Here is a 24,623-nt window from a genome sequence, read left to right on the forward strand (position 1 = left end):
TTACTTGGAGTATTGTCCTCAGGGCTTCTACGAGTTGTTGCCTGTCACCAGATTTCTATACTTGTAAAGGCTGGATGACATTCCATTGTGTGTGTTACCACATTTTGTGGGCGGTTCATCCATCAGTGGTCGCTTGGACCGTCTCCATGTCTTGGGTGTTATGATATGAGGAATCTAAAATACTCAAACACATAGAAGCAAGAATAGGACGGCAGCTGTCGGGGCTGGGCTGAGGGGGTGGGGGTGGGGATGGAATGGGGAGGTGTTAGTACAGGTACTAAGTTTGGTTGTTCAGGGGGAGTAAGTTCTAGAGATCAGTATACCATGCGCTTCTCAGTAACAGTGCTGTGTTGTATCCCTGTTAGGACAGTAGAGTTCATGTTCTTACTGCAATTAAAACACAACAACCCAAAGATCCTTATTTTGCAGAAGAAAGGTTTCTAATCAGGGCAGCGACGTGATCTGAGGTTTGCTTTGGAAGTACCCCTTTGGCGGTGTTATGGAAAATATGTGGAGGAAGAGAAACTAGCTGAGAAGTCAGGAGGTCCCTGTCTGATGCTGGCGAAAGACAGTGAAGGTATAAGGGGGAAGAAGTCTCCCTAGACCCGCTCGGATCCCTGACTAGGTCTGGAAATTAAACAGACAGAGGCAGATGAACAGAAGAAAAGCATACACATTTCTTTAACCCAGTTCTGCGTGACAGAGGAGCCTCCGTGAAGACCGGAGAAACGGACCTGGGTGCCGATGCTGGGGGGGAAGAGCGGACAGCCGTGGAGGAATGGGGCAGGGCAGAGGGGGCGAGGCCAGAGTAAGGAGCTGGGGATGTACCGAGGCCTGCTGGTTAGGACCCTTCTCGTGTCCCTGTCTTCAGGGAGAAGGATGCTCTTTTCCTCCGGGTGGAGGGAGGTACCTCTCCCCTGAGAGTTTATGATCTGTTTCAGGGGAGAAGGGAGGCGTAGGGGTCAGGGTGACCTTTCTGCTTCTGCTGTTTTCTCAAACCCCTTCGGCTTACAATATTCATATACTAAGGTGCTGTTATGTTGGGATTAGTGTGACCTGAATCCCATCAAAGGCCTGTCCTTAGGAGAGTTGGAGACAACTGGGCAAACTGTTTTGACATTTCAGAGGTAGAACTGAATTCTACTGTATGTGATTCGGCGTCATGGGTCAGGGACGGAGAAAGTACTGCCTCTCCCTGGACCTGGTGAGTGGGAAGTACATCTGGGTTACCCAGACGCTCAGTTCACACCGGGCGCTATGGGCCTGGGCCATCGAGAAGGAAGTCTGCGTGGAGCTAAGAGTTTTGCAAATAAAGGATGTTAGAGACGCGCACTGAATCCACACGGGAGTGTAACCCTGAAGGGGAAAGAGCCAGAGCAGAGTCCCCGGGGACATCAGCAAGTACTGGGAGCCGGAACGGTGGTGCGGATAACAGAGTGTTAGACCCTGCAATGCAAGCCCAGGTAAGGGAACGTGGGGAGGAGGGCGTCTGTCGGATATTTTGGCGACATCAAATACAACACTAGCTCTGAGAAGAGGTTGTCAGGTTAACCTAAGAGGTCGTTTAACCTAAGAGAAGCGCCTTCTGTCGTGTGGGTGAGATACCAGAGCATGCTGTATGCACCAGAGAGGGCACGGGGGACAGAGAACCCCTCGTCTGACCAGGGAGGTAGATTTCTGGACAGAGAGTGGGGACTCCCTTTTAAAGGGCATTCCAGAGCTAAGGTGAAGTGAGGACATTTTCCAAATATAGTAAATCTTGCAACATGTTCTGCTGTTATTACTACCTAGCATAATTTCTGCTATAGAGTAAGAGGCTCAATTTTTTGCCCATAGAGTGGAAATTGTTAAAGTCTAACTATACGCAAGGTGCCCCTCCCCCTTCTTTTTGATCATAAAATTCAGTCCCGCGATGTGGGAATTCAGGAGCGGTGTGTCCCGCACCTGCTCACAAGGCATCCACACTGGCTGTACCTGTTGCGGACTTCGCACCTGGCCGTCGCTTAAGGAAGCGTTTTCGTAAAGTTTTAGATATAATTAACAGTGATTTCATGTTAATTTATTAAAGCTCTACTTTTCTTTCCTTTCTACATTTTGGTTCTGCCTTCTACATTTTTTTTAAATCCTCACCAGAAGATATTTTTCCATTGATTTCAGATAGAAAAGGAGGGAGGGAGGGAGAGAGAAACATCGATGTGAGAGAGACACACCGATTGGCTGCCTCCCACACGACCCCGACTGGCTCTGGGGACCGAACTGCAACCAGGGTACGTGCCCTTGGCCGGAATCAAACCCCTGACTCTTTGGTCCACAGGCCGACACTCCAACCGCTGAGCTAACCGGCCAGGGCTGCCTTCTGCTCTCAGTGACTCCACACTGCTGAGCACAGACTGAGACCTGTCTGCACAATGGGGTCCCCTCCCACAGACACCCTTTCTGCCCTCGAGTGACCGTCTCTGCTTTGATGTTCATATGGTCACTTCCTTGCTGTTCAAAACGGTTTCATTACCTGGGTGTGCATTCCTACATGAGTTTAGTTTTACTTTTTTACAAAAGGCATCTTTTTTTTTTAAAGTGTCTTATGTTTAGGCTGATCTCTCTTTCTTTTCTAACTTATCTGTAGAAAAAATCCTGGTCACTTACCGTACAGTTTTCTGACAATGTGGATTGTGTTGACTGCTTTCACGGGGTGTGGTTTAATGTGTTTTCCCATCCTCTGTTTCCTATAACGGGTGATTGGATCTAGAGACCCCAGCCCCTTTATTACCAGTTACCTCCCAGGGGTGGGGTGTTCCTTCTCAAGAGACGCACGGCTGTGTCAGACGTGACGGAAGCAGAAGACGCAACATGCCTGGGTCTGTGGCTCATCAGTGCTGGTGACACCGTCTGTTGCATTGTATTTCTTCATGTATTTGCCGGAATTCATAAAAAGAAAGTTTTCCTTCTCTATTATTTGGTTACCCTTGGTCCATTTAGGAAGAGCAGTATACCTGCTTCATGTTTATTTTTCATTTATCACTATTCAAATAAAATTGCTTCTATGTATCCTTCATAAGTGGGATATCTCTATCTATCTTTTATGTATGTATGTATGTATGTATCTATCTATCTATAGATATATCACCTCAAGGCTTTGTACTGATATTTCAAGTTCAGTGAAAATTCAGAACAACAGGGTGTGTATTTAAATTAGTCTATTTTAGATTTGTATCTTTACCCAATTCCTCCACGTTCGTAAGCAGTAGGAAGTCTGGGAAGGGTAGTCAGCATAGCACACAGACCCACATGACACACAAATCATTTTTGTAGTAGCCACGGATGACGTGGTCACTGAGAGAGGAGAGGGTTGTAGTGACCACGGATGACATGGTCGCTGAGAGAGGAGAGGGTTGTGGTGACCAAGGATGATGCGGTAGCTGAGAGAGGAGAGGTTGTAGTGACCACGGATGACGTGGTCACTGAGAGAGGAGAGGGTTGTAGTGACCACGGACAACGCGGTCGCCGAGAGGGGAGAGGGTTGTAGTGACCACAGATGACGTGGTCACCGAGAGGGGAGAGGGTTGTAGTGACCACAGATGACGTGGTTGCCGAGAGGGGAGAGGGTTGTAGTGACCACAGATGACGTGGTTGCCGAGAGGGGAGAGGATTGTAGTGACCACGGATGACGTGGTCGCTGAGAGAGGAGACGGTTGTAGTGACCGCGGATGACATGGTCGCTGAGAGAGGAGACGGTTGTAGTGACCACGGATGACGTGATCGCTGAGAGAGGAGACGGTTGCGGTGACCACGGATGACGTGTCGCTGAGAGGGGAGAGGGTTGTAGTGACCACGGATGACGTGTCGCTGAGAGGGGAGAGGGTTGTAGTGACCACGGATGACGTGGTCGCTGAGAGAGGAGACGGTTGTTTCCCTCTCTCCAGTGGAGAGTTGTCCTCATGGCTGCCCTGTTTCTGACCCAGCACAGGACCCGCTCAATGGTGTTCTCCCTCCTGCACCCAGGCCAGCACAGATCTTAAGGAGATCAAGATCACCACCTAGAGCTTTGGCAATTCTGTTAATGTCTCTAACAAAACTTTTCTTCAGAGGTGCCTGAGAAAGAGAATAATAAAGAAAATCAAATCTGTGTTGACAGAGAAACAATTCTCGAAAGGGATGTTACGTGACAACACTGTCTCAGGCAGCACTGACGCTGATGATTTGAACTGCTCTGTGTACCACTGCATTTCCCCTACGTGTGCCTTTTACAACATCGTTTTGTTTTGTTTTCTCTTGTGGCCAACAGAACATTCCAAAGCCGTGGTAGAAAAGAATATCACTTTGCAAAAACCTTCTAATGTAGAACTGACATGCCAGTTCACAGCGTCGGGGGATCCGAGCTCAGTGAACGTCACTTGGAGAAAAGATGATGAACAACTTGAGAACGATTTTGTCACCAGTGCCACAGGAAACACCCTGTATACCCAATACCTGTGAGTACACCCGATATTAACCTGTACGTTACGGGACATTGCTAGGTAAATCCCAAATGGGTTTGTTGCCTGGCATTTTGTGTTGTCCTTAGAATGTTATTACAGAATTTTTTTTTAATTTTACAATTTTGATAAATGGTTAAGTCTTTTCATTATCATGAGGGAGTGTTTTGAGAACTAAGCCTGTGTTAATAACGTGACTTATCTTTAGGTTCACCATCATTAATAGCAAACAAATGGGAAGTTATTCTTGTTTCTTTCAAGAGGAAAAGGAACACAGGGGCACATTTAATTTCAAAGGTCAGTACGAATCATCTGTAGAGTTATAACTTCAGCGTTCTAGGCTTAGAATTCTGCATCCCTCGGTTTTTAAATTATTGCTGCGATATAAACATGATGCTGCGGACGGAAATCCGGTGCTTTCCACTGGGTCATCAGTGGCAGTGAAGTCGTGCTTCCTGGTGTTACCCAGTGTAGGACTTGCGTTTCCCAACCCACTCCCACTCCCACTCGCGTCCCTGCCCTGGTTTAAAGCACTGGTTTTACTTGGAAATACCAGCTAATCTGTAAGTTATAGCAGTCTCTGGAATCTATCAATTTATCTATGGTCTGTCTGTCTGTCTGTCTATTCATCCCTCCATCCATCATCTATCCATCCATCCACCATCTGTCTGTCTGTCTATCTATCTATCTATCATCTATGCATCCCTCCATCCATCATCTATCTATCCATCCACCGTCTGTCTGTCTATCTATCTATCTATCTATCTATCTATCTATCTATCTATCTATCATCTATTCATCCCTCCATCCATCATCTATCTATCCATCCATCATCTATCTATCTATCTATCTATCTATCTATCATCTAGTCATCCCTCCATCCATCATCTATCCATCCATCCACCGTCTGTCTATCTATCTATCTATCTATCTATCTATCTATCTATCTATCTAATCTATCTATCATCTATTCATCCCTCCATCCATCATCTATCTATCCATCCATCCCTCTACACTCAGAGGCGTTATGATAGCCCTCCAGGTGTGGGTCACTGCACTCCCAGACTATGAGAACATGCGTCCGTGGCCCCAGGACTTGGACATTTAAGGACACCTAAAGTTAAAAATACTGTGGAGATGCACAAAGGTTGCCTGCTTTTGATCTCATCAAGTCAGAACGATCCCAGAATATTATCCTCAGCTTTCCCTTGTGGGAATGGACAAATCAAAGTATTTTACTCTTTCCATCATCAAACCAAAACTCTTTACTTATTTATTGATTTTTAAAGTGTTTGATTAAAATTTTTTTTTAAAAATATACTTTTATTGACTTTTTTTTAGAGAGAAAGGAAGGGAGAGAGAGAGGTAGAAACATCTATGTGAGAGAGAAACAGCTGCCTCCTGTACGCCCCCCACTGGGGATCCAGCTCACAACCTGGGCAAGTGCCCGACCAGGAATCGAACCAGGACCTCTCAGTCAATGGGAAGACCCTCAATCCACTGAGCCACAGTGGCCGGGCCAAGCCAAAACTTTAACAGTCTCAGCTCACTATAAAGACTAGTCATTCAAGTTGGATCATTAGCTTCACAAAAACCCAGGTTCTGTGATAGGTTAGTGAGCACGGTGCCCATGCTGGTGCTTGGGAAACGTGGTTTGTCCCCACATGAACTATTTTGGGCTGTGCTGCACATTAGTTTTCCAGGGTACATGAGAAATCCTTCTCAGGTCTGGCTGGCTGCCCTGACAAACCACGGATGCTGTCCCCAGGCCCCACGCATAGCAGGATGGCTTGCTTCGTCACCGCTGAGCTGAGAGGTTCGCTCCTGTACCCCTCTGTGCTCTCTCAGGACTCACCGACTCATTTCCTTCATGTGCTACATGTAATGAATCCTTGTGTTTATGCAGTTCGGTCTCTGCAAAGGCAGAAACTCTTACCCTTTGACGGTATTGATCATGTACATTCTCTCTCAAGCTTCTTTCCTCCATTTGCCTATTTAACCCAGTGAAGGATAGACTATGTACAGTTCGTTCCTTTATTCCTTCCCTTCCTTTTTTAATTTTCTCTTTCCTTCTGTCTTTTTCCCTCCCCAGTGAGTTAAAAGGATATTGAACACATGTACACACACGCCTGTGTACACACAGACAATCCTAGTAAACATTTTATTGAGCCTTGTTTAAATAGGTCTTAAGGAACTGCTCATCACATCCTGAGGCTTGATGTGATTCGAGGAAATTCAACTGTAAAAATTGCTTCCCCCCCCTTCGAAATGGCTCTCATTTCTATGCACTAGTTATGCCTGGTCAAAGTTTAAATATTGAATATATTACATTTTTCTCATTAGCTCTCTTATAATAACTTACCTGAGCTATTATTTGGAAGTGATCATGCTCACCTCTATGAAGGCTCCAGGAGCATGTTACCTCGCAGTGCACCAATGGACTTAGTGTTGCATGGTCCTGGAGAGGGCTTCTTGATTTCCTGTCTATTTTGAGGGAAGTCGCTGCAGCAAGAACACGAAGCCTGTATTTGCAATCAAGTGCTTGAGGAATGAAATCACCGCCGAATATTTACTTTAAAAAAAAAAAAAATCAGTCTCGTTCAGTTTATTAGTTTTTTAATGCCCAGTTAACATTAATGCAACTTTTAAATATATACTATATCATGAAGATATTTATAAAATTAATAAATGGAGCCCTTCTAGATCTTTTTTTGGTAAAATAATAATTCTCTGTGATTCATTGCAATTAATGTCATTTGGAGAAATAATTTTATTTGATTACAATGGAAAGATGTTTGGCATCTGCAAAACAACTCGCATTGCCGTTGTTTAACTAGATCTGTGAGGCTTCTGGAGTGGTACATGTTCTTTATCAATATCCTGGGATGCTTTCTCCACATGGGTTGCTTCTGGTTTTTCCTAAGAAGTAGGAATATCTTTCCTTAGCAGCACTGCAAGTGAGTGTGGATGAAAAACCTGCTTCATCCTCTGTTTTAAATTGAGCCAAAGAAAAAAACAAAAAAACTCACCCCAACCCAAATCCTGCTGTTGAGTACCCGGCTCAGCTGGGAGCGGGAGCTGGTTGACGTATCACACGAGACTGTGCAAGGGCCCGCTGACTAGTGTGATGCAGAAACAAAACGAAAACCTGCTCTGTGTCTGGCCACTGACGCCGGTTACTGGGGCGACAGATTCCTCTTCACCCGGGAGAGATGAGTGATGAGCATGTCTCCACAGTGGGTCAGATATTCGGAGGTAGTTGCTGAAAACGTCTACCTAGTTCTTGAATGTTAAAATCTCTTAGTGGAAAGATGTAGAAATTTCGTTGGTAAGGGACAAGTGCTAGCACATGGAACTCTTGGGAAATCATGGCGAGATGTTGAACGTACCAAGTGCCATGAAACCTGTCTTGGCTCCATCAGTCGTCATTGGGAAAGTCCCCAAGGGGTCAAAGGACGGAAGGAAGGCGTAATGGTATTGGCTGGAGCTTCACCTTCAAATGCCAGTGTTGAAGGTAGCTGTCCTTGACCGTATGGGAAGGAACCTTTTCCCTAATTTGAAAATACATAGATATCCTCGGGCCCAGATGATCAGGCTCCAGGCCGTGGATAGGCAGGTAGGAGTCTCCAGCCTGGCGGCGCCATTGGGCTTTCCCTTTCATGGGGTAGATCCTGGACCCCATTTCCCTGGCGATTCGTCCGAATCAGCAACTTCACGACAGCTTTCAAAATGGATTCATCCAATCCCGAGACTCTCCTGTGTCCTAGTTTACCCAAAGTTCCAGGTCAGCTGTACACATTAGGATACTGCATCCCTGACCCTCTCGTCATAAATATTTCCGGACATGAGCAGCAGCCCGGGGCCGTGTGTGACCCCGGGTGCCGTTCAGCCGAGCCCTGTTCCGAGTGGAGTGCACTATAACCGGGACCTGCCCTGCTGGTATCGGCCCGGTAAGCAGAGCAGAGCAGTGGTGACTGTCGTCTTGCCTATGAATCTAGGGGACAGCAAAAAACTAACAAACCGACAGAAGAGATGCAAAGAAAGCAGAATTTGGGTTTTGGTCCCCCCTGGCATCACTGTCGCTTACCTGCGGTCTGTGCTCTGATCGGAACATCCACTTGAGCTGGTTCAATGGCCCAGCAATGTGTCCCTCCCCCAAACCTCATAAAATACGCAGGTTTTCTAGAAAAACTCCTTTCAGCTGACAGCTCCCCAAGCCTGTGCCTCTTCGGTGCTTACTGAATAAGGGTATCCTACCGTGTTTCCCCAAAACAGTACTTTTCTCCCGCTTTTGATTCTTAGCCTGCGTGAATGTCACTGTTTCACATGTTTTTCTCTATTGAGTTTAGAGAGAGAGGAGGGAGAGGGAGAGAGAGATAGGAACATGGATGAGAGAGAACATGGATTGGCTGTCTCCTGCATGCCCCCCACTGGGGGTTTGGCCCACAACCTGGGCATGTGCCCTGACTGGGAATCAAACCGGCGACCTCTTGGTGCAGGGTCAACGTTCAACCACTGACCCACACCGGCCGGGCAACCTGGACATTGTGGTCATAGTTTAACATATGTTTTCCAGCTGACCTAGCTCCTTTCAGAGAGGAGAGAGCTGAGATGGAGAAGTGGGGGTACCTGGGAGGGCACCAGGCTGGGGGAGCGGACACCGCCGGTACAGCCCGGCTCAAGCCAGAGCTGCGCTGGTGTCCAGGTTAGCCCGCCTGGCCCGGGGGCGACTGGACCTCAGCTGCCTCACCAGGGGGCAGCGCTGACTGTGGACCCACAGTGGCTCCCCAGGGGCCCGCGGGTGGAGCTCTGGCTCGGTGGTTTGGGGGGAAGCTGGCTTCTGGAGAGAATCCCCATGTGAGCCAAGCTCAGGGCTCTGCTTCACCTGCAAGTCTTCAGGGGAGGCCTCTCCTAGAGCGGGGGGTCCTTCCCGGGGGCGTTCTAATTCCAGCCCTTCTGTGTTCCCACTGTTCACTTAGACACACACGGCGCCGGGTGCTGGGGGTAGGGAAGGAAGTGTGGTCAGAACGTCGTACTGAGCCGACAGACTGATAGCGTAAAACCTGAGGACAACTGTGTTCTCACTCGGTCCCGTCATTCTTCACAACAAACCCTCATACAGAAACAAACACGAGAAAGAGACACCAAAGCCAGGCCCCATTTTTTAATTATTATTATTAGGCAGCCTTGGCCACGGCCCTCGCTGAAACGCTTGGGAACTCGACCACGTGGCTGCCTTCCTTCTTCGCCATTAGGTCTTACTAACCTCAAATCCAAACTCAGGCATCTGGTCCTCTCGGTCGGAGCTCAGTTCGGTGGTTACTGCTCCAGGTAGGAGGTTACACCCTCAGGAACCAGAAGAACACGCTGAGCTCGGGGCGGAGTTATTTATGGGTGCAAATTCCCAGCCCTGGGAGGGAGGACCCTGAAACACGGCCAGTCCAGGAAAGCTGGAGGGTTGACTGGGACCAGGGGCTTACGTCCCCACACCACTGTCCGGCCTTCGGCTGCCACCATGTCCCCTGTCTAGGGGGGAAACTGACTCTGCTGTAAGAAAAACAACACAGTGAAGTGTTCTGTGTCTCCGCCTAATTTAGCCGAGACATTGAAACTTATTGTCTTGTTTCTCAAGAGCTTAAAATCTAGTTACTATGTTGACATCAGGACAGATGGTCAACCCCTTCTCCTGGATTCTAGAGTCACTTCCGATGTTCTTAGTTCGGTTCTTTTCCTCCACTGGAGTGCTGTCTGCGTCGACAAGTGAGCCCTGAAGGGGTCACCACACCCTGAGCAAACTGACGAAAACGGACAACAGTCGCTTGACTTAACAGGGCAGAACACCCCTGAGAGTGTTTGCTACTGGAGTCAGCCAATCAATAATCAATGCTGTCGCTGGACCCACCCTTGGGGTTCCTCTTATGACCCCAAGGCACCTGCCCTATGTCAACAAGCTCTGAAAAGATACAGGTTTGTTACTTCCAAGACCTACACATCACACAGCAGAGCGGGGGCACCCAGGTCACAGAGAGAAGGAGCCAGCGTGGGGCGGGGCTTCTGCTTTGACTGGGGTTGTGGGCGGGGCCTAGGGTTTCAGTGGCTCATTCCTTATTGATGAAGTCGAACAAAAGCGAGTGGGAAACTCAGCATAGGAAGAGAAAACAAACAGGTGACCCACATGTCAGTCATTGAAATCAACCAAGATCTCTAAACAAAGGGGCTCCATGGGGGGAGGGGCTTGTGATCTAGTTTATCTTTGAAGTGGGTGCTCCTCCGAATGTATGCCTTTGTGATCAAAGCATAAGTCAGGGTCTGCATTATGAAAAAGAAAGAACAATGTCAGGGCTTACGCTAAAGGGGGACCCGTCTTTTACTTTTAAAAAGGCGTGTGAATAGCAATTATTGTCTTATTTAAAATTATAGCTCAATGATTGTTTCAAAGTATTACTTGCTTTATTCTGCCTTTTCTTGTTAAATCCAGCATGTGGTGAATGGGACAGTTCATTATCATTCATAGTTTTTACAACAAAGTTGCTATTCCGTGTCGTCTTTCTGTTCCATATGTTACATAGGTCAGAAAACAAGACTTTCTCTTTAAGGTTCTAACCCATTTGTTGTCATTTCTTATGTGGCAAGGAGATTTAAAGTGTTCTAATTTATGCTGAAATTGTAATCCTTTAAACAAGTAAAATCGCCCTGGCCAGTTTGGCTCAGTGGTTGAGCGTCGGCCTGCGGACCAGAGAGTCCCAGGTTCGGTTCCCGCTAAGGGCACGTACTGCAAAAAAATAAAGTAAAATAAAACAAGCAAAATCCTACCCAACTGCTCTGGCCAAGCCCTTGAACATGTGCTTCAAGCAGAAGCATTTGCATAGTTTCACTGCGAAGTTGTTTCAAGTGTGGATCCGTCACCAGCATCTCAAAGCTGCTGCTTCTTCATTCTTCGGGGCCTTGTCTCCTATGAGTTCATCATCTGCTTTTCATAATTTTTCTGTTTTAATCTCCTTTCCCAAACGGGCTGCATGGTCTGCAAGGGCCTCCGTTTGGCACCCGTAATGTGAGTTGTTCATACACATTGCAGTGGACCTGAGATGAATTCAGACGAATTTCCAGTTCTGTTGACTCCAGGTCTTCCTTCTCTGTTCCACGTGGCCAGCGGGCCCGGTCATTCTGGCCGAGGATGACAGTCCACCCCAGTGAGCTGGCTGAAGCCCGCTATGGAGGAGGCCACGGGCATCACACACTGCTCATTTAGGGAAAAAAGTGTCCGGCCATGATCACAGCAGACTTTGACTTTTTGTGGTGTTTGCTCAGCACCAAGCGCTTGACGTATTGTGTGCTCATATTTAATCCTGGACGGCAACGCTGCGGGGCGGGTATAACCCACCTTTGTCCTCAATACCAGGAACACCGAAGCTGTAATTCTAATTCAGATATTCTGTGGACCCAAATCTTGTCACTGTCACATGGTGCTGTCTCTTTCACGCGTGACCTGACCTTTGCAATGACACCTATTTGCCACATGTCCCTTAATGTGCCTCAGCCTCAAGGTGACCATTGGCAGATGGGACACCAGTGGCCTCTCACAAGGAATATCTCCCGGCTGGGACGATGTCGGCCGAGCTGGCCGCCCACCTCTCTTCCCCCAGGGACACCCCGGTGGTACCCACTGGGTTTTCACCAACGATTAGTGGGGTGAATATGAACTCGGACTGGCAAGTCACATCTTCGGTTACTATAGAACTGTAGACACTCACTTCCACCAAAACGTGCTCCCTTGGTTATGAGAAGTGGAGAAGTGTGGACCTCTCGATCGCTCTGTCGTTGGTCCTGTGGTCCCTGGAGCATTGGTGGGGGACAGGCCTTCCCCCTAGTTGCCTCTCTCTGTTATCCGCGTGCCTCGTGCAGCACTGTGCTGGGCAGCGGTCCTGTGAATGACGGGGGACAGTGGGGTTGCATGCAGGCCCCCTGTGAACAGTGAGGAGGAAAGGGTACTTCCCACTCGTCATGGTCCAGGGATCACCTAGGGACAGAAGCCATGAAGAAACCCTGCTCTCAAACTCCGTTTTCACCCCTTCTCTGGTCAGAGCGTTTTTCCAGCGATTGCCAGTGATCTTCCCTCCCTTCTGTTTACGGTCCATATATCCGGCCTGATGATCTCTGGGGGGTAGAGAGCCCAGAGAACGTGGGAAAGGTATTTAACCTAGAAACTTTGTTTTAGAAATTGATATTGATCTTTCTATCCCCTACCCTCATCCCTCCAAAAATAAAATCTAAAAATAGGATAACAAGCAGAGACCAAAAAATACCTATAAAATTTGTCAACACAGTATTAAAAATGTAGACATAATTTCCCCATGCCTCTTCTGTTGGCAACCAAACAATAGTGAAAAGGGAAAAGCAAAATAAAAGACAAAAAAACCTGCTAAAATTAGTAAAAGAAAAAGAAAAAAAGGAAAAAAAAAACACAACCAAAGTCATCTTAGCCGGTCAGTTTACATAGCCTTCGACGTCAGTCAGAAGGAACTAGTTTCACCATGAAGGCTATTGGTTGGCTTTTTATTACGTTATGTTTTAAGTTATTGGCCAAGTTATTCAATCCTTAACACTTGATTGTTTACTAATTCAGTGCTCATTTTTGTGTTACCAATGGCATCTGCTTTAAACTTTCTTATTATAATGGCTATTAATATATATTTTTTATAAAATCAAATGAAAGTGTGTTTTTGTTTTAATCTCTTTTTCTTTCCTACTCTGTTGTCTTTCTCTTTATTTTCCTTTTCCATGATCTTACCTTCTCTAACTCTTTGATGGCTTTTCATAAATCTGTGTCAGCTAAAGAATGTATATCCTGAAAATGTTGTCTTCCTAATCATATGCCATCTAAAGATGAAATTTTTGGGGCATAAATGTTCCAAAGTAACTTAATAGGTGGGAAAAAATAGGATTGAAACACAAAGTTTCTTTCTTATTCAAACCCGTAAGAGTTATCACAGGGCTTGTGATTGTTAGTAAGCTCCATGATAGACCTTTCTTCCCTGTCGATGGCACAATTATATTGAGCTTTCTAAATACTACTTTTACTCTTACTACTATACACCCTAACTATTATAAACTAGTTTCATTTTGTATAGAACTAAAACTACGTAAAGAAAGTCATATTAATGAGACAACGGAAGAACATGACTTCAACTTGAATACATCTTCCCTCCTCAAACTCTTTCTGTGATATACATTTCTCTTCATTTTTCTTAGTCCCCGAACTTCATGGCAAAAACAAACCACTAATCACCTATGTGGGGGATTCAACTGTCTTGATATGTAAATGCAAAGATTGTTTTCCTTTAAATTGGACCTGGTACCGTGAGAATGGGAGTGTACAGGTAAGACCCTATTTCTTTAATTTGAAGAAAACAAAATAAAACCTTTTGTTCCACAAATAATGATTGTAACAGACTCAGACTTGCTAGGACTGCCTATATGTGTGTGATCTTTTTCTCTAGTATGTCCTCATAAAGAACAGAGATAAATGGAATTGGCATCGGATGTTTTTAGCTTATGACATTACGCATCAGAAGATACTGTTCATGTTTCATTAGCTGGTACTTTGTTTTCTTAGACTTAGCAATGTATTTAAGTTCTTTGAAAGGAAGTTATAATTCATTTTTAGTTAACTTTAGAAATCACCCCAACAAAAAAGAATTTTTTTTCCTTATCATTTCATGAAAGTAACCAGAAAAAAAAAGCCTTCTTCTTTCCCTGCTGTTTCTGCAAACACCTGTGACAGAAGGCTGCACAATGACACCGTTTCAGAAAAGGCGGGCACCTTGGTAATTTCGCCTTTCGTCTTAGGTTCTTTCAGTAACTCGTACTGGCCTCTTTCGGCCTTTTGGAAACGTAAGAGAAGCCAACTCCGCAACCTTCCTAATAAGGCCTTCGTGGATATTCAAAGATTTGCTGTTAAGAAAAGCATGTGTATTGAAGAAATGATTTGTGGCTCTCTTGCTTTCTCCAAGTAGCCGTAACAGCACGGGGATTTAGAAAACTTGTCCTGCGGGGGCACCCATCTATTGCCCTGCTGCTAACAAACATTGAAATTCGACTCTGTAAACGCAGTCCTGGAAGGAATACTGTGACACAGAGTAGATCTTAAAGTGACATATCAGGTCCCTTCTTAGATGCAGTCGATGCCATCATAGACCGTCGCAGGAGGGTAGAGAAAGGACTGAAAGGGAGAGGGACTGGTTCTGCAATAGCATCGCTTTGATTGTTCAAAGAAATAACTCCAGAGCACGTAGGAGTAGATGTAAACCAGTAACACGTTTGCGTATCTTCGTATTGGTGATCAGGAAAGAACATTTGTGTACGTAAATATTTCACGTAAATATGTAAAAATTGTCTATGGTGATATTGGAAACACACAGTCTAATTTGTTTATGCAGGTGTGTTACTGACAAAAATACCCTAAATCTAATTGTAGTGAACATTTGGAATGTAGTTGGTGCTTCTCCATTTGTTCTATTAATTTTCTCTTCATTTGGCCCCAAGCAGGGGTCCTATCAGGATGTGAGAAGAATGCAGGGAGGAGGGTGGTTGAAACTTTAGGGCAAATGTTTTTGCAAAATGTAGACGGACCGTCTGCATCAGACCCACCTGGGATGCTGTTACTCAGGCAGCAGTGTGGTTTATCAGCTCCGAGTTCGAGAGACTCATTTGTAAAAAGCATGTCAGGCAGGGCACAGGGAGCCAGGTCACTATACTTTGGGGGCAGATAATAAACTCACAGTCAGTTCTTCCTCAGATCACCTCCCAGAGTACTGCATGCAGATTAACCTCTACTGAGCAGTGCAGGTGAGTGACAGGCAGTGAAGATGTCACATGGCTTGAGAATAAAATTGGATTTAAATGGATTAAATAAATAAGCCCCCCAATACCTTAGTATGGCTCTTGAGTGGCTGGGAAAACCCAGTGAATCTCAGAAGCCAGCTTGCCTGAGAGAAATCCAGGTGTGAAAAGTCAGAGAATGGGCAGGGCATCACCTATACCAGACTCACTGGGGATTTTCACCAACCCTTCCTTCCACGTAGTTTTTTGTGGCCTGAAGATTTCATCTTCAGTTTTCAGTTCCAGCCAGAGGAACTCCCCAAACCAGGAGCCAGTGATCTGCCTTTCTGGTGGGGGTGGGGACGTCCGGGCCCTCGGAGTCAGTCCCAGCGAACATCACAGCCCCACCAAGAGAAGCAGTTCTAACTACCACCTTAGCGGCGAGTTAATTAAATGTTTGACCAAATAGAGCGGGCTAATTTTAAGTTGATAATTTTGTATGGCCTGAAAATGATGTTATAAATATCCAAATGGCCCTTGGCAGAAAAAGGGTTCCCCACCCCTGCTATAGGAATGATCAGATTTAATAGCTTCATTAATTTAATAGTTGATTTAATGTATGACTAGACTTGTGAAGGGGAAAGTTCTTTGAACAGCTAGTCAGGAATTAGAAGGAAACCCACATTTAAAAAAAATATATTTTAACCCCTGGCTGGTTTGGCTCAGCGGTTAGAGCGTCAGCCTGTGGTCCAGAGAGACCCGGGTTTGGTTCCTGCTAAGGGCATGTACCTCGGTTGCAGTTTATCCCCGGCCCTGGTTGGTCATGCGAGTGGCAGCCACTCCATGTGTCCTTTTCACATCGATGTTTTTTTTCTCTCTCTCTCTCTTCCTCTCTCTCCCTCCCACTCTATCTGAACAAAAAATGGAAAAAAATGTCCTCAGGTGAGGATTAAAAAAAATACATACACACACACACACACACACACACATATATACACACACATACATATGTATTTTTTAATTGATTTTTTAGCGAGAGAGGAAGGGAGAGATAGCTAGAAACATCAACAGGAGAGAGAAACATCCATTGACTGCCTCCTGCACGCCCCCTACTGGGGATCTAGCCCACAACCTGGGCATGTGCCCCAACCCTAAGGAATCGAACCAGGTCCTCTCAGTCCACAGGACGACACTCAGTCCACTGAGCCACACCGGCAGGCAAAGCCCACATGTTTTTTAATTCCCATGTAATATTACCCATGCTGACCTGCATGCCGCCGTTCCAGACACTCAGTTCCAAGTATTTGAGGCAAAGCGCACTTCTCCTCTGCTGGCTGCCTCTCAGAGGGCAAACTCGGGTAAGACTCGAGCTCTGGGACGTAGACCGTCTCGCCGGTTTTAATATGCCTGTGTCTGGTGACTGCTCCTCTTGGCGCTATTGTACAGCTTTTGCTCAAAGCTGGATAATTGAGGACATGGGTCTTTTATGCAGTATGATAGGACTGGATTTTAATGTCTCCTTTCTTAGGTCCCTCTCGATGTTCACGTGAATGATAAGTATGCGGTCAGTGCGACCAATGCCAATGGGACAAAGCTGACGATGACGCACCTCTCGGAGGAAGATCAAGGTGCTTACTGGTGCCGTGCGGTGTTCCCACTGGGCGAGAGCCGCGGCCGCGTGGAACTGGTGGTGCTCAGCTTCCTGGTGCCCCTCAAACCATTCCTTGGGATAGCTGCTGAGGTGGTTGTTTTAGTGGCTATTATTCTGCTTTGTGAAATGTACACCAAAAAGAAAAAGAACCGCCCAGGTAGGATTTATTTTTTTAAGTAACATTCTCATGTCATGACTTACTACATTACAAGAGTTTTTGAAGGGGGGGGATCCAATTTTTGTTTTTGGAGTGATATTTCTGTGGATGTCAATGGGGACAGCGAGCTATCAGGTAGTACTGATGGTCTTCCTGTTTCAACTACTCAAATACTTTAGTGCTAAAATATATCTTTTCCCCTCTTTCTTTTGGTGTTACTGGCGCCTACATACTAATTAGGTGATAGGTGCTTTGGTCCTGGAATATTGGGAAATTTTGTGGTAGCTTAATATAAACAATTTTATTTTATTTTTTTAATAGATATGTTTGTTTTAGTTGATTTTTTAGAGCGAGGAAGGGAGAGAAAGATGTAAACATCAATGTGAGAGAGCTACATTGATTGGTTGCCTCCTGCACGCCCCCTACTGGGGTGAGCCTGCAACCCCGGGCATGTGCCCTGACGGGAATCGAACCGGGACCTCTCAGTGCATGGGACGACGCTCAGTCCACTGAGCCACACCAGCCGGGCAATATAAACAACTTTAAAGACAATTACTTTTCCACTTAGATACTCCATTTAACATTTTTCTATCAAACATTCTAGAGCTCTCATAAAAAACCCTGTCCTGTCAGTGTCCTATGTTTGTAGCTGTTACCTGATGGATGATGAGTTGAAAAACCAATGGTCCTCCCTAAGAAAATGTACCTGAAATTCTATATTCCTTCCTGATTTTGCACTACATTTTTAATCACTTAAAAACTTTTGTAATTAATCTAGCAGTCAACCCTAATTTTGAAAATTCACGGCACTAGACTCCGCTTGGTGGGAATTTCAGGTGAGGTGTGGACAGGAGCAAAGAGGGCCGAGGTCGCAGGTGTCTCTTTCATTCCAAAGAGGGGACGCAGCACAGGGCATTCCTAGGTCAGGGGGAAGCTGAATTGAACACAGATGCTCCGTCAGAATAATACACCAGCCTTAACATTGATCTTCTTCTTTTGTTACACAGATGATGGGAAAGAATTTGAACAAATTGAACAGCTGTAAGTAGTATCTTTGATACATTCGACTTGAGTGAAACACAGATGAATAGGAAATGGAATGATGTGTTTTCAATTAGGGGAAGAAAACCGCAAGGGTAGCTTGTGTGTGATACTCGTGTACGGATCCGTGTCCGGTGCCTGCACACACTGGACCCCCCGCCCTGCATTCTGCTCTTACTTCTCTGGGCTTCTCCCTGAAAAGCGGGTTTCCTGGTAGGACTTACAACACACGGCTGTTGCAGTAAATGATATCGTCTCTGCAGAAACGTCTAGCACGGGTTTGGATGCACAGAAGGTGTTCAGTAGCCATAGGGAAGTCTGTCGGTGGGAGGCACCGACTCTCACGCCTGGCTATATTTCTTATCAGTTAGGGTGCTTCTTCGAAATGCAGTTCCTCAGACCTTCCTGGATGTCTGGGTCCGAGCGTCTGGGACTGGTGCCTGGGCCTCTGCATGTCTGTAAAATGTCACTCACTGCTCTGACTCCCTGTCAGGTGGGAAATGACAAGCCTAGAATTCTATCAGCCACTGTTTTTGAAAGCACACAAACTGTGTGCTAGCTTTTTTTAAATTCAAATATAAGTTTTATTCACCACCTCCAATGTGAGGGGCATTCTTCTGTTAGCTGAGGATACATGTCAAATTAAACAGATATGGTTGCAGCCCCAGCACAGCTGAAATTCCTTTTACATCAACTAGACTGGGAAGGAGGGGGTGGGAGAGAGAGAGGGAGAGAGGGAGAGAGGGAGAGGGAGAGAGAGAGAGAGAGAGAGAGAGAGAGAGAGAGAGAATCATTGATGCGAGAGAAACATATCGATTGGCTGCCTCCTGCTTGTCCTCAACCAGGGCTGGGGACCAAACTGCAACCAAGATACATGCTCTTGACTAGAATCAAGCCTGTGACTCTTTGGTCCGCAGGCTGATGCTCTAACCGCTGAGCCAAACTGGCTAGGGCCCGAGGTATTTTTTTTTTTTATATCAGCTATGCCATTTTTCATTCCCACTTGTCTTTTGTTCATAGCTTCTACCTCTTTTTTCAGGCCTATGTGGTTCTCACTGAGCTCTTTATCATTCTTGCTGAGTGGCTTAGAATTCTCACTAAGGTGTTTGAGCAGCCTTATAACCCTTACTTTGAACTCTTCATCTGGTAATTCACTTGTCTCTATTTCATTTAGTTCCTTTTCTGGTGATTCCTCTCTTTCTTTCATTTGGGGGTTGTTTCTCTGCCTCCCCATTGTATTGGTCTGGTGTCCCAGGGCCCGGTGAGGCAGGCTGGGTCCTGGGAGCAGGTGTCCAGGGGCGTGAGGGCTGGGATCCTGTCCAGTGGTCTGGGGGTTCCGAGGTTCTCAGCCCCTCAGGGGGACTGAGCGGTCTTTGCTGCCCTGAAGCCAGTAGGTCGGGGGCTGTGCTGACGGCAGCCCCGGGGGAGTGTGAGCCCCTCAGCTGCTGTGGCCCATGGTGATGGCGCTCGCTGCCCGGGCAGAGGCGGTGGGGCTTGTAGTGTCCCTGTGAGGCCTGGGACACTGGGTCTCTGCAGTTCCTTGCCGCGCGCTCTCTGATCCCCAGGGGGAGAAGCACCGCGCGGGGGCGCTCCTGCGGGCAGCTCCCTCGGGCCCCCCACTGGCCGCTGCCCCCCACACTTACACCCGCGCACCCTCTCTCTCACACGCTCACCCACTCGCCCTCTCCCCGTCGCTCCAGTCCTGCCGGCCACCGCATTCTGTGTGCGAGCCTGGTACAGCCCCTGGGCGCAGAGGTGACCACGGGGAGGGCTGGGAGGGAGATTCCAGGGGTGTGATTTGTGTGCTGAAGCTGGGAGGTGCCAGTTCCTCCGAACCGGAGAGCTGAGCGTGGAGTCCAGCGACAGAGGGGCCAAGACGGGGGTTGATATCTAGCAACACTTATTTTCTAACTGGAAGCCAGTACCTCTTATTCCCCTTCATTTCTTTCATCTACCCCCGCCCCCTGCAACCATCTGTTCTTCTCTGTCTCTATCAGTCTGTTTCTGTTTTATTTGTTCATTTATTATTATTAGTTTTAGATTCCAACTATAAGTGAAATCCTATGGTATTTGTCTTTCTCTGTCTGATTTATTTCACGTAAGACGATACCTCTAGGTCCATCAATAAGCCACGGGGTGGAAAACAGCCCAGGGAACGCAGTCAGCAGTATGCGATCACTTCGCTTGGGACTAGATGGCTCCTGGGCCTGTTGTGATCACTGTGTACGGTTACACGTGTCGGATCACTACGCTGTGTGCCTGAGGTTCACATAATATTGCTGTCAACGACATTTCAAAAAATCTCAGCAACAAATGCAAGGACAGGACCCGGAAGACGAGACCCAATGGAAGCAGGAAAGGGAAGCCCTCGATACTGGAGGCTGGGCCCCTGTTGCCATCAAAACGCCACCTGTGAAGCGTCTGTTTGTCAGCCGGCAGGCGCTGTGCGTGTGAGCGCTGTCGCCGGGCTCCAAGGGGACAGGGCTGCATAGCGGTCATTCCGACATGTGTAGACAGTGTTCAAACAGTTACTTTTACTGCGTTCACAGGTGGCAGGTAGGATCAATCAGCGTGATACGAGCTCCTAAATTAGGGGCATGCAGTAGTTACGTCGGGAGTCCTACAACCCCAGATGGGAATAAAACAGTGTCGTCTTAGTCACAGACTCTCATGGCTGGAAGAGAATTCATTGTTCCTCTTTCCGGGCAACTTGGACATCTTATTTCTATGAATTTGAACTTTGCATCTTTCTGGTTCCCATGCACGGGGTCTGTTTCTTACACTTGAAGTAAAATCCATGGCAGTCATTCAGGTGTTTGAAGCAGTCACCACCCTGCAGGTCCCTCTGCTCTCCCGGCTCAGCCTCCCTGTCCCCCACCCCCACCCCCCCGGCCCGGGCAGTCACAGCGGAGGCTGCTCCTGTCTCAGGTGTCCTGGCTTGTGTAAGACACTGAAGGATGATGCAGAGCACCTGGGAGCAGGCTCTCGACTCTTTTTTTTTTTTTTTTATCCTCACCCGAGGATATTTTTCCATTTTTTGTACAGATAGAGTGGGAGGGAGAGAGAGGAAGGGAGAGAGAGAGAGAAACATCGACGTGAAGGGACACATCGAGTGGCTGCCACCCGCACGACCAACCAGGGCCGGGGACAAACTGCAACCGAAGTACGTGCCCTTAGCGGGAACCGAACCCGGGTCTCTCCGGACCGCAGGCCAACGCTCTAACCGCTGAGCCAAACTGGCCAGGGCGGCTCTCGACTCTTAATGATGCAGCTTCCACGTATGTAGCCTCCCTATTTAAAAACACTGCAAAACGATTTTTTTTCTGGAATGTCTTAAAAATGTCAAATTGATCCGATTTCTAGTATAACGCATGCGCTCTTTGCCCTTTGGAAAACGGGAGCGTGCACATCGTTGTCTTCGTCCTGTGCTGCTCCACAGAGACCCCCAGGGTGGTCCGTCCCCCCGTCTCCCGGGGGGCGCAGGGTCTCCAGGTTCCACACAAGTACCAAGGGCACTCAAAGTGGTTCCCACCAAACGTTACCAAAGCCCTTTCAGAAGTTAGAGTTGGGAGATACATTTTTCTTGACAGAGAATAAATATTAGCTATCAATATGTTTTTATATAATGGTTATATATATGCATGTTTAGTTAGTTACCAGGGATTCATACTTTGCTGGTGACAATAATTTATGTGTGTGTGTGTATCTATATATCTATATCTATATATACATATATATATACACACATTTATATCTATATCTATATCTATCTGTCTATCTATCTATATTTTAAATCCTTACCCGAGGACATTTTTGCATTTATCTTCAAATAGAGCAGGAGGAAGAGAGTGGGGAAGAGAGAGAGAGAAACATCAACGTGAAAGGGACACATCGAGTGGCTGCCACCCGCATAACCCAACTGAGGCCGGGGACAAACTGCAACCGAGGTACATGCCCTTAGTGGGAACCAAACCTGGGACTTTCTGGTCTGCGGGCCAACACTCTAACCACTGAGCCACACCAGCCAGGGCTGTAATGATTTTTTAAAACAGTACTAACCAAACATGTAAGATCAAAACAGGCTAGTTTTAGTGTACATTCAAATAGTTCAAGGAGGAGCTCCCTCATGATCTAATCCACTCAGATATTTAATCCACACAATCTCACCTAACTGTCCCCCCACCCCCAAATTTTGACATAATTGATTTGGTGGTGGAATGTATTCTCTGGTGTTAACAGTTTAATGAGCTCAAAGCTGCCCCTAACCTAGAAGGGCATCCATTATGCAGCCTTGCGACCTAGTTTAGTCATTCTCGTTCTGAAGGACACTGGGAGACAAAACCCATGCTTAGCTTCTAGCTCGGTGTAATACACGTGAAACTGCAGCACCTGTATCTCACACAGTGACTGCGCTCCCGATTGGCTATTGTTGCAGGTGTCGAAACAACACATGTGTTATAGCCATGTCCCCAAGGACCCCCACACACACTTAGGGAGAAGCATTTCTCCCTCTGAATGAAAAAAAAAACGAACAGGCATTTGCCATTGTCATCTGCAGCAACAAAATCAATGGCATAAAGGAAATCAACATTAGGAGTGAAACGTTATGAGGAAGAGTAAATTCTCTCTGTCTATCTTTCACATTCACCTGATGATTTTGATGGTTGCTGACTGAATTTTATGCAATGTAAACATCTAGTGATTTTCTGTTTTCTTTTCAATATAGGAAATCAGAAGATAGCAATGGTATAGAAAATAATGCCCCCAGGTACAGAAAACATGTAAGTTACTTCTAAATGGTATTCCAAATAAAAGGTAAAATCCAATATACACAGGCCGTCTATTAATCCAGCTGCCCCCCCCCCCCCAGTTTCATTAAAGACCTAGTCAATCACTATGTGCTTGGATATGCTTGTTTATAATATCACAGAAGGAAATACACAGTTATATAAAAATAAACAAATATTTTCCCCTACCAGGGAACCAATCCAAAAGTAAATCTGTTGCATTGCCTATGTATATATTTGTTCTTTGGTTACCATGGGCTAGTTCCTTCCTCCCTTCCTTCCTTCCTTCCTTCCTTCCTTCCTTCCTTCCTTCCTTCCTTCCTCCCTTCCTTCCTTCCTCCCTTCCTTCCTTCCTCCCCTAGCGGGAACCGAACCCAGCTCTCTCTGGTCTGCAGGCCGATGCTCCAACTGCTGAGCCAAACCGGCCAGGGCAGGGCTAGTTTCTTATACAGCTTCTCATGCAGTCTTACTTGTTTCCTGTCTCAATTTTTCTGGGTTCCCCTATTTTATTCCCACATATTCCCATATATATATATATATTTTTTTGGTTCATATTCACTTATTTTCTTTACTGATTAGAATAAAAATGTTCATATATCATCGACATTTTCCCCGAGTAGTTAGAATAGGAACTGTGGGTTTTAGCAGTAGTTTGGATCACCCCTCCCCAGCAATGTCTGATTGCTAAAGTGATGGTAAGCTATTACGGAACGACCAAGACATACTAATTGAGTTTCACTATGTTTTATTTAACTCAGGAATCTGTGGGCCAGTGAATGAGAAGCGTCAGGCCAAGAGTCGTGGGGAGATGTACAAAGAGTTTGCATTTCTGCTCTGTGTATGCTTCCTGTTAAGAAGAGCTGAGTTTATTTTTAAAAGAATAAAAAGTTTCAGCGGGATGTTCAACAGTAGCTTCGTAAATAATAGATGCTATCTCAGATCTAAAGCTATTTTCATTCTGCAATGATTTTACATACAGTCAAGGTAAACTGTATTAAATATGTTCTATGAGCTACAACCCAGGGTAAGGAATTTCCTCCTGGCCCTCCAGGGACATACAGAACAGATACCAGAAACACCATTTCCTAGTTCACAGACCTAATGCCACTCAAGACCTGTTCAAAACCAAAGAATTCGTTAAACAGGAAGTGCTTACTATGTATGGAACTATTTGTAATAATATTCATGTAAAGTTTATTCTTCTGCCATATCGGGGAAAAAAAAGTATGTCTTTACTAGGAAATGAATACTTTCTGCCTTTGCTGTTGAGGGCTACTCACTACAATCACCCCAAGAAAACATAGTTTTCCTCCAAAAACAGTGGTTTAAGGCAAGGAAGTAAACCATACACTTGCCGCAAAGCGCCATCACCACAGAAGCACATTTCTGATCTCTATTCCATGCATCTCCATTGGTCCCCACTCCAGGCTGCAGAGCTTCCTAATCTTTCTGTAGAGCATTTTCTTTTCGTAAAGCTCTGGGTTTGGGGTTTCACAAGTCCCACCGAGTACTGCTGCAGGTCTATACAGTCACAATACAACACTGCTTTGAGGATGCTTCTGTGCTGCGCTGTCTCCTGGTATCTCTGACTTCACACCTGGTTTCCCGGGGTCCAGAGGGCTGCACACCTAAAAATACAACACCGATTCTTTTGCCTGAGACCCAGAAGTACTGTGGCACTTCGATGATGTTGCAAA

At 46.2% G+C, this 24,623-nt stretch overlaps 1 protein-coding gene across 1 annotated transcript in view; it reads left to right on the top strand.

The window, feature by feature from the left end:
* EMB (embigin) overlaps positions 1 to 23,734 on the top strand; it is a 45,610-nt gene extending 21,876 nt beyond the window's left edge. Inside the window, exons 3-9 of the mRNA XM_036278813.1 lie at positions 4,283 to 4,469; positions 4,681 to 4,769; positions 13,722 to 13,849; positions 16,819 to 17,098; positions 18,106 to 18,139; positions 22,866 to 22,920; positions 23,685 to 23,734. Coding sequence (XP_036134706.1) covers positions 4,283 to 4,469; positions 4,681 to 4,769; positions 13,722 to 13,849; positions 16,819 to 17,098; positions 18,106 to 18,139; positions 22,866 to 22,920; positions 23,685 to 23,702 — 791 coding nt within the window. The 3' untranslated portion in view covers positions 23,703 to 23,734. The remainder of the gene's footprint in view (positions 1 to 4,282; positions 4,470 to 4,680; positions 4,770 to 13,721; positions 13,850 to 16,818; positions 17,099 to 18,105; positions 18,140 to 22,865; positions 22,921 to 23,684) is intronic.
* Positions 23,735 to 24,623: the final 889 nt, after the last annotated feature.

This window comes from Molossus molossus, unplaced genomic scaffold, assembly GCF_014108415.1.
Source record: "Molossus molossus isolate mMolMol1 unplaced genomic scaffold, mMolMol1.p scaffold_m16_p_3, whole genome shotgun sequence".
In the NCBI taxonomy this organism is placed as follows: domain Eukaryota; kingdom Metazoa; phylum Chordata; class Mammalia; order Chiroptera; family Molossidae; genus Molossus; species Molossus molossus.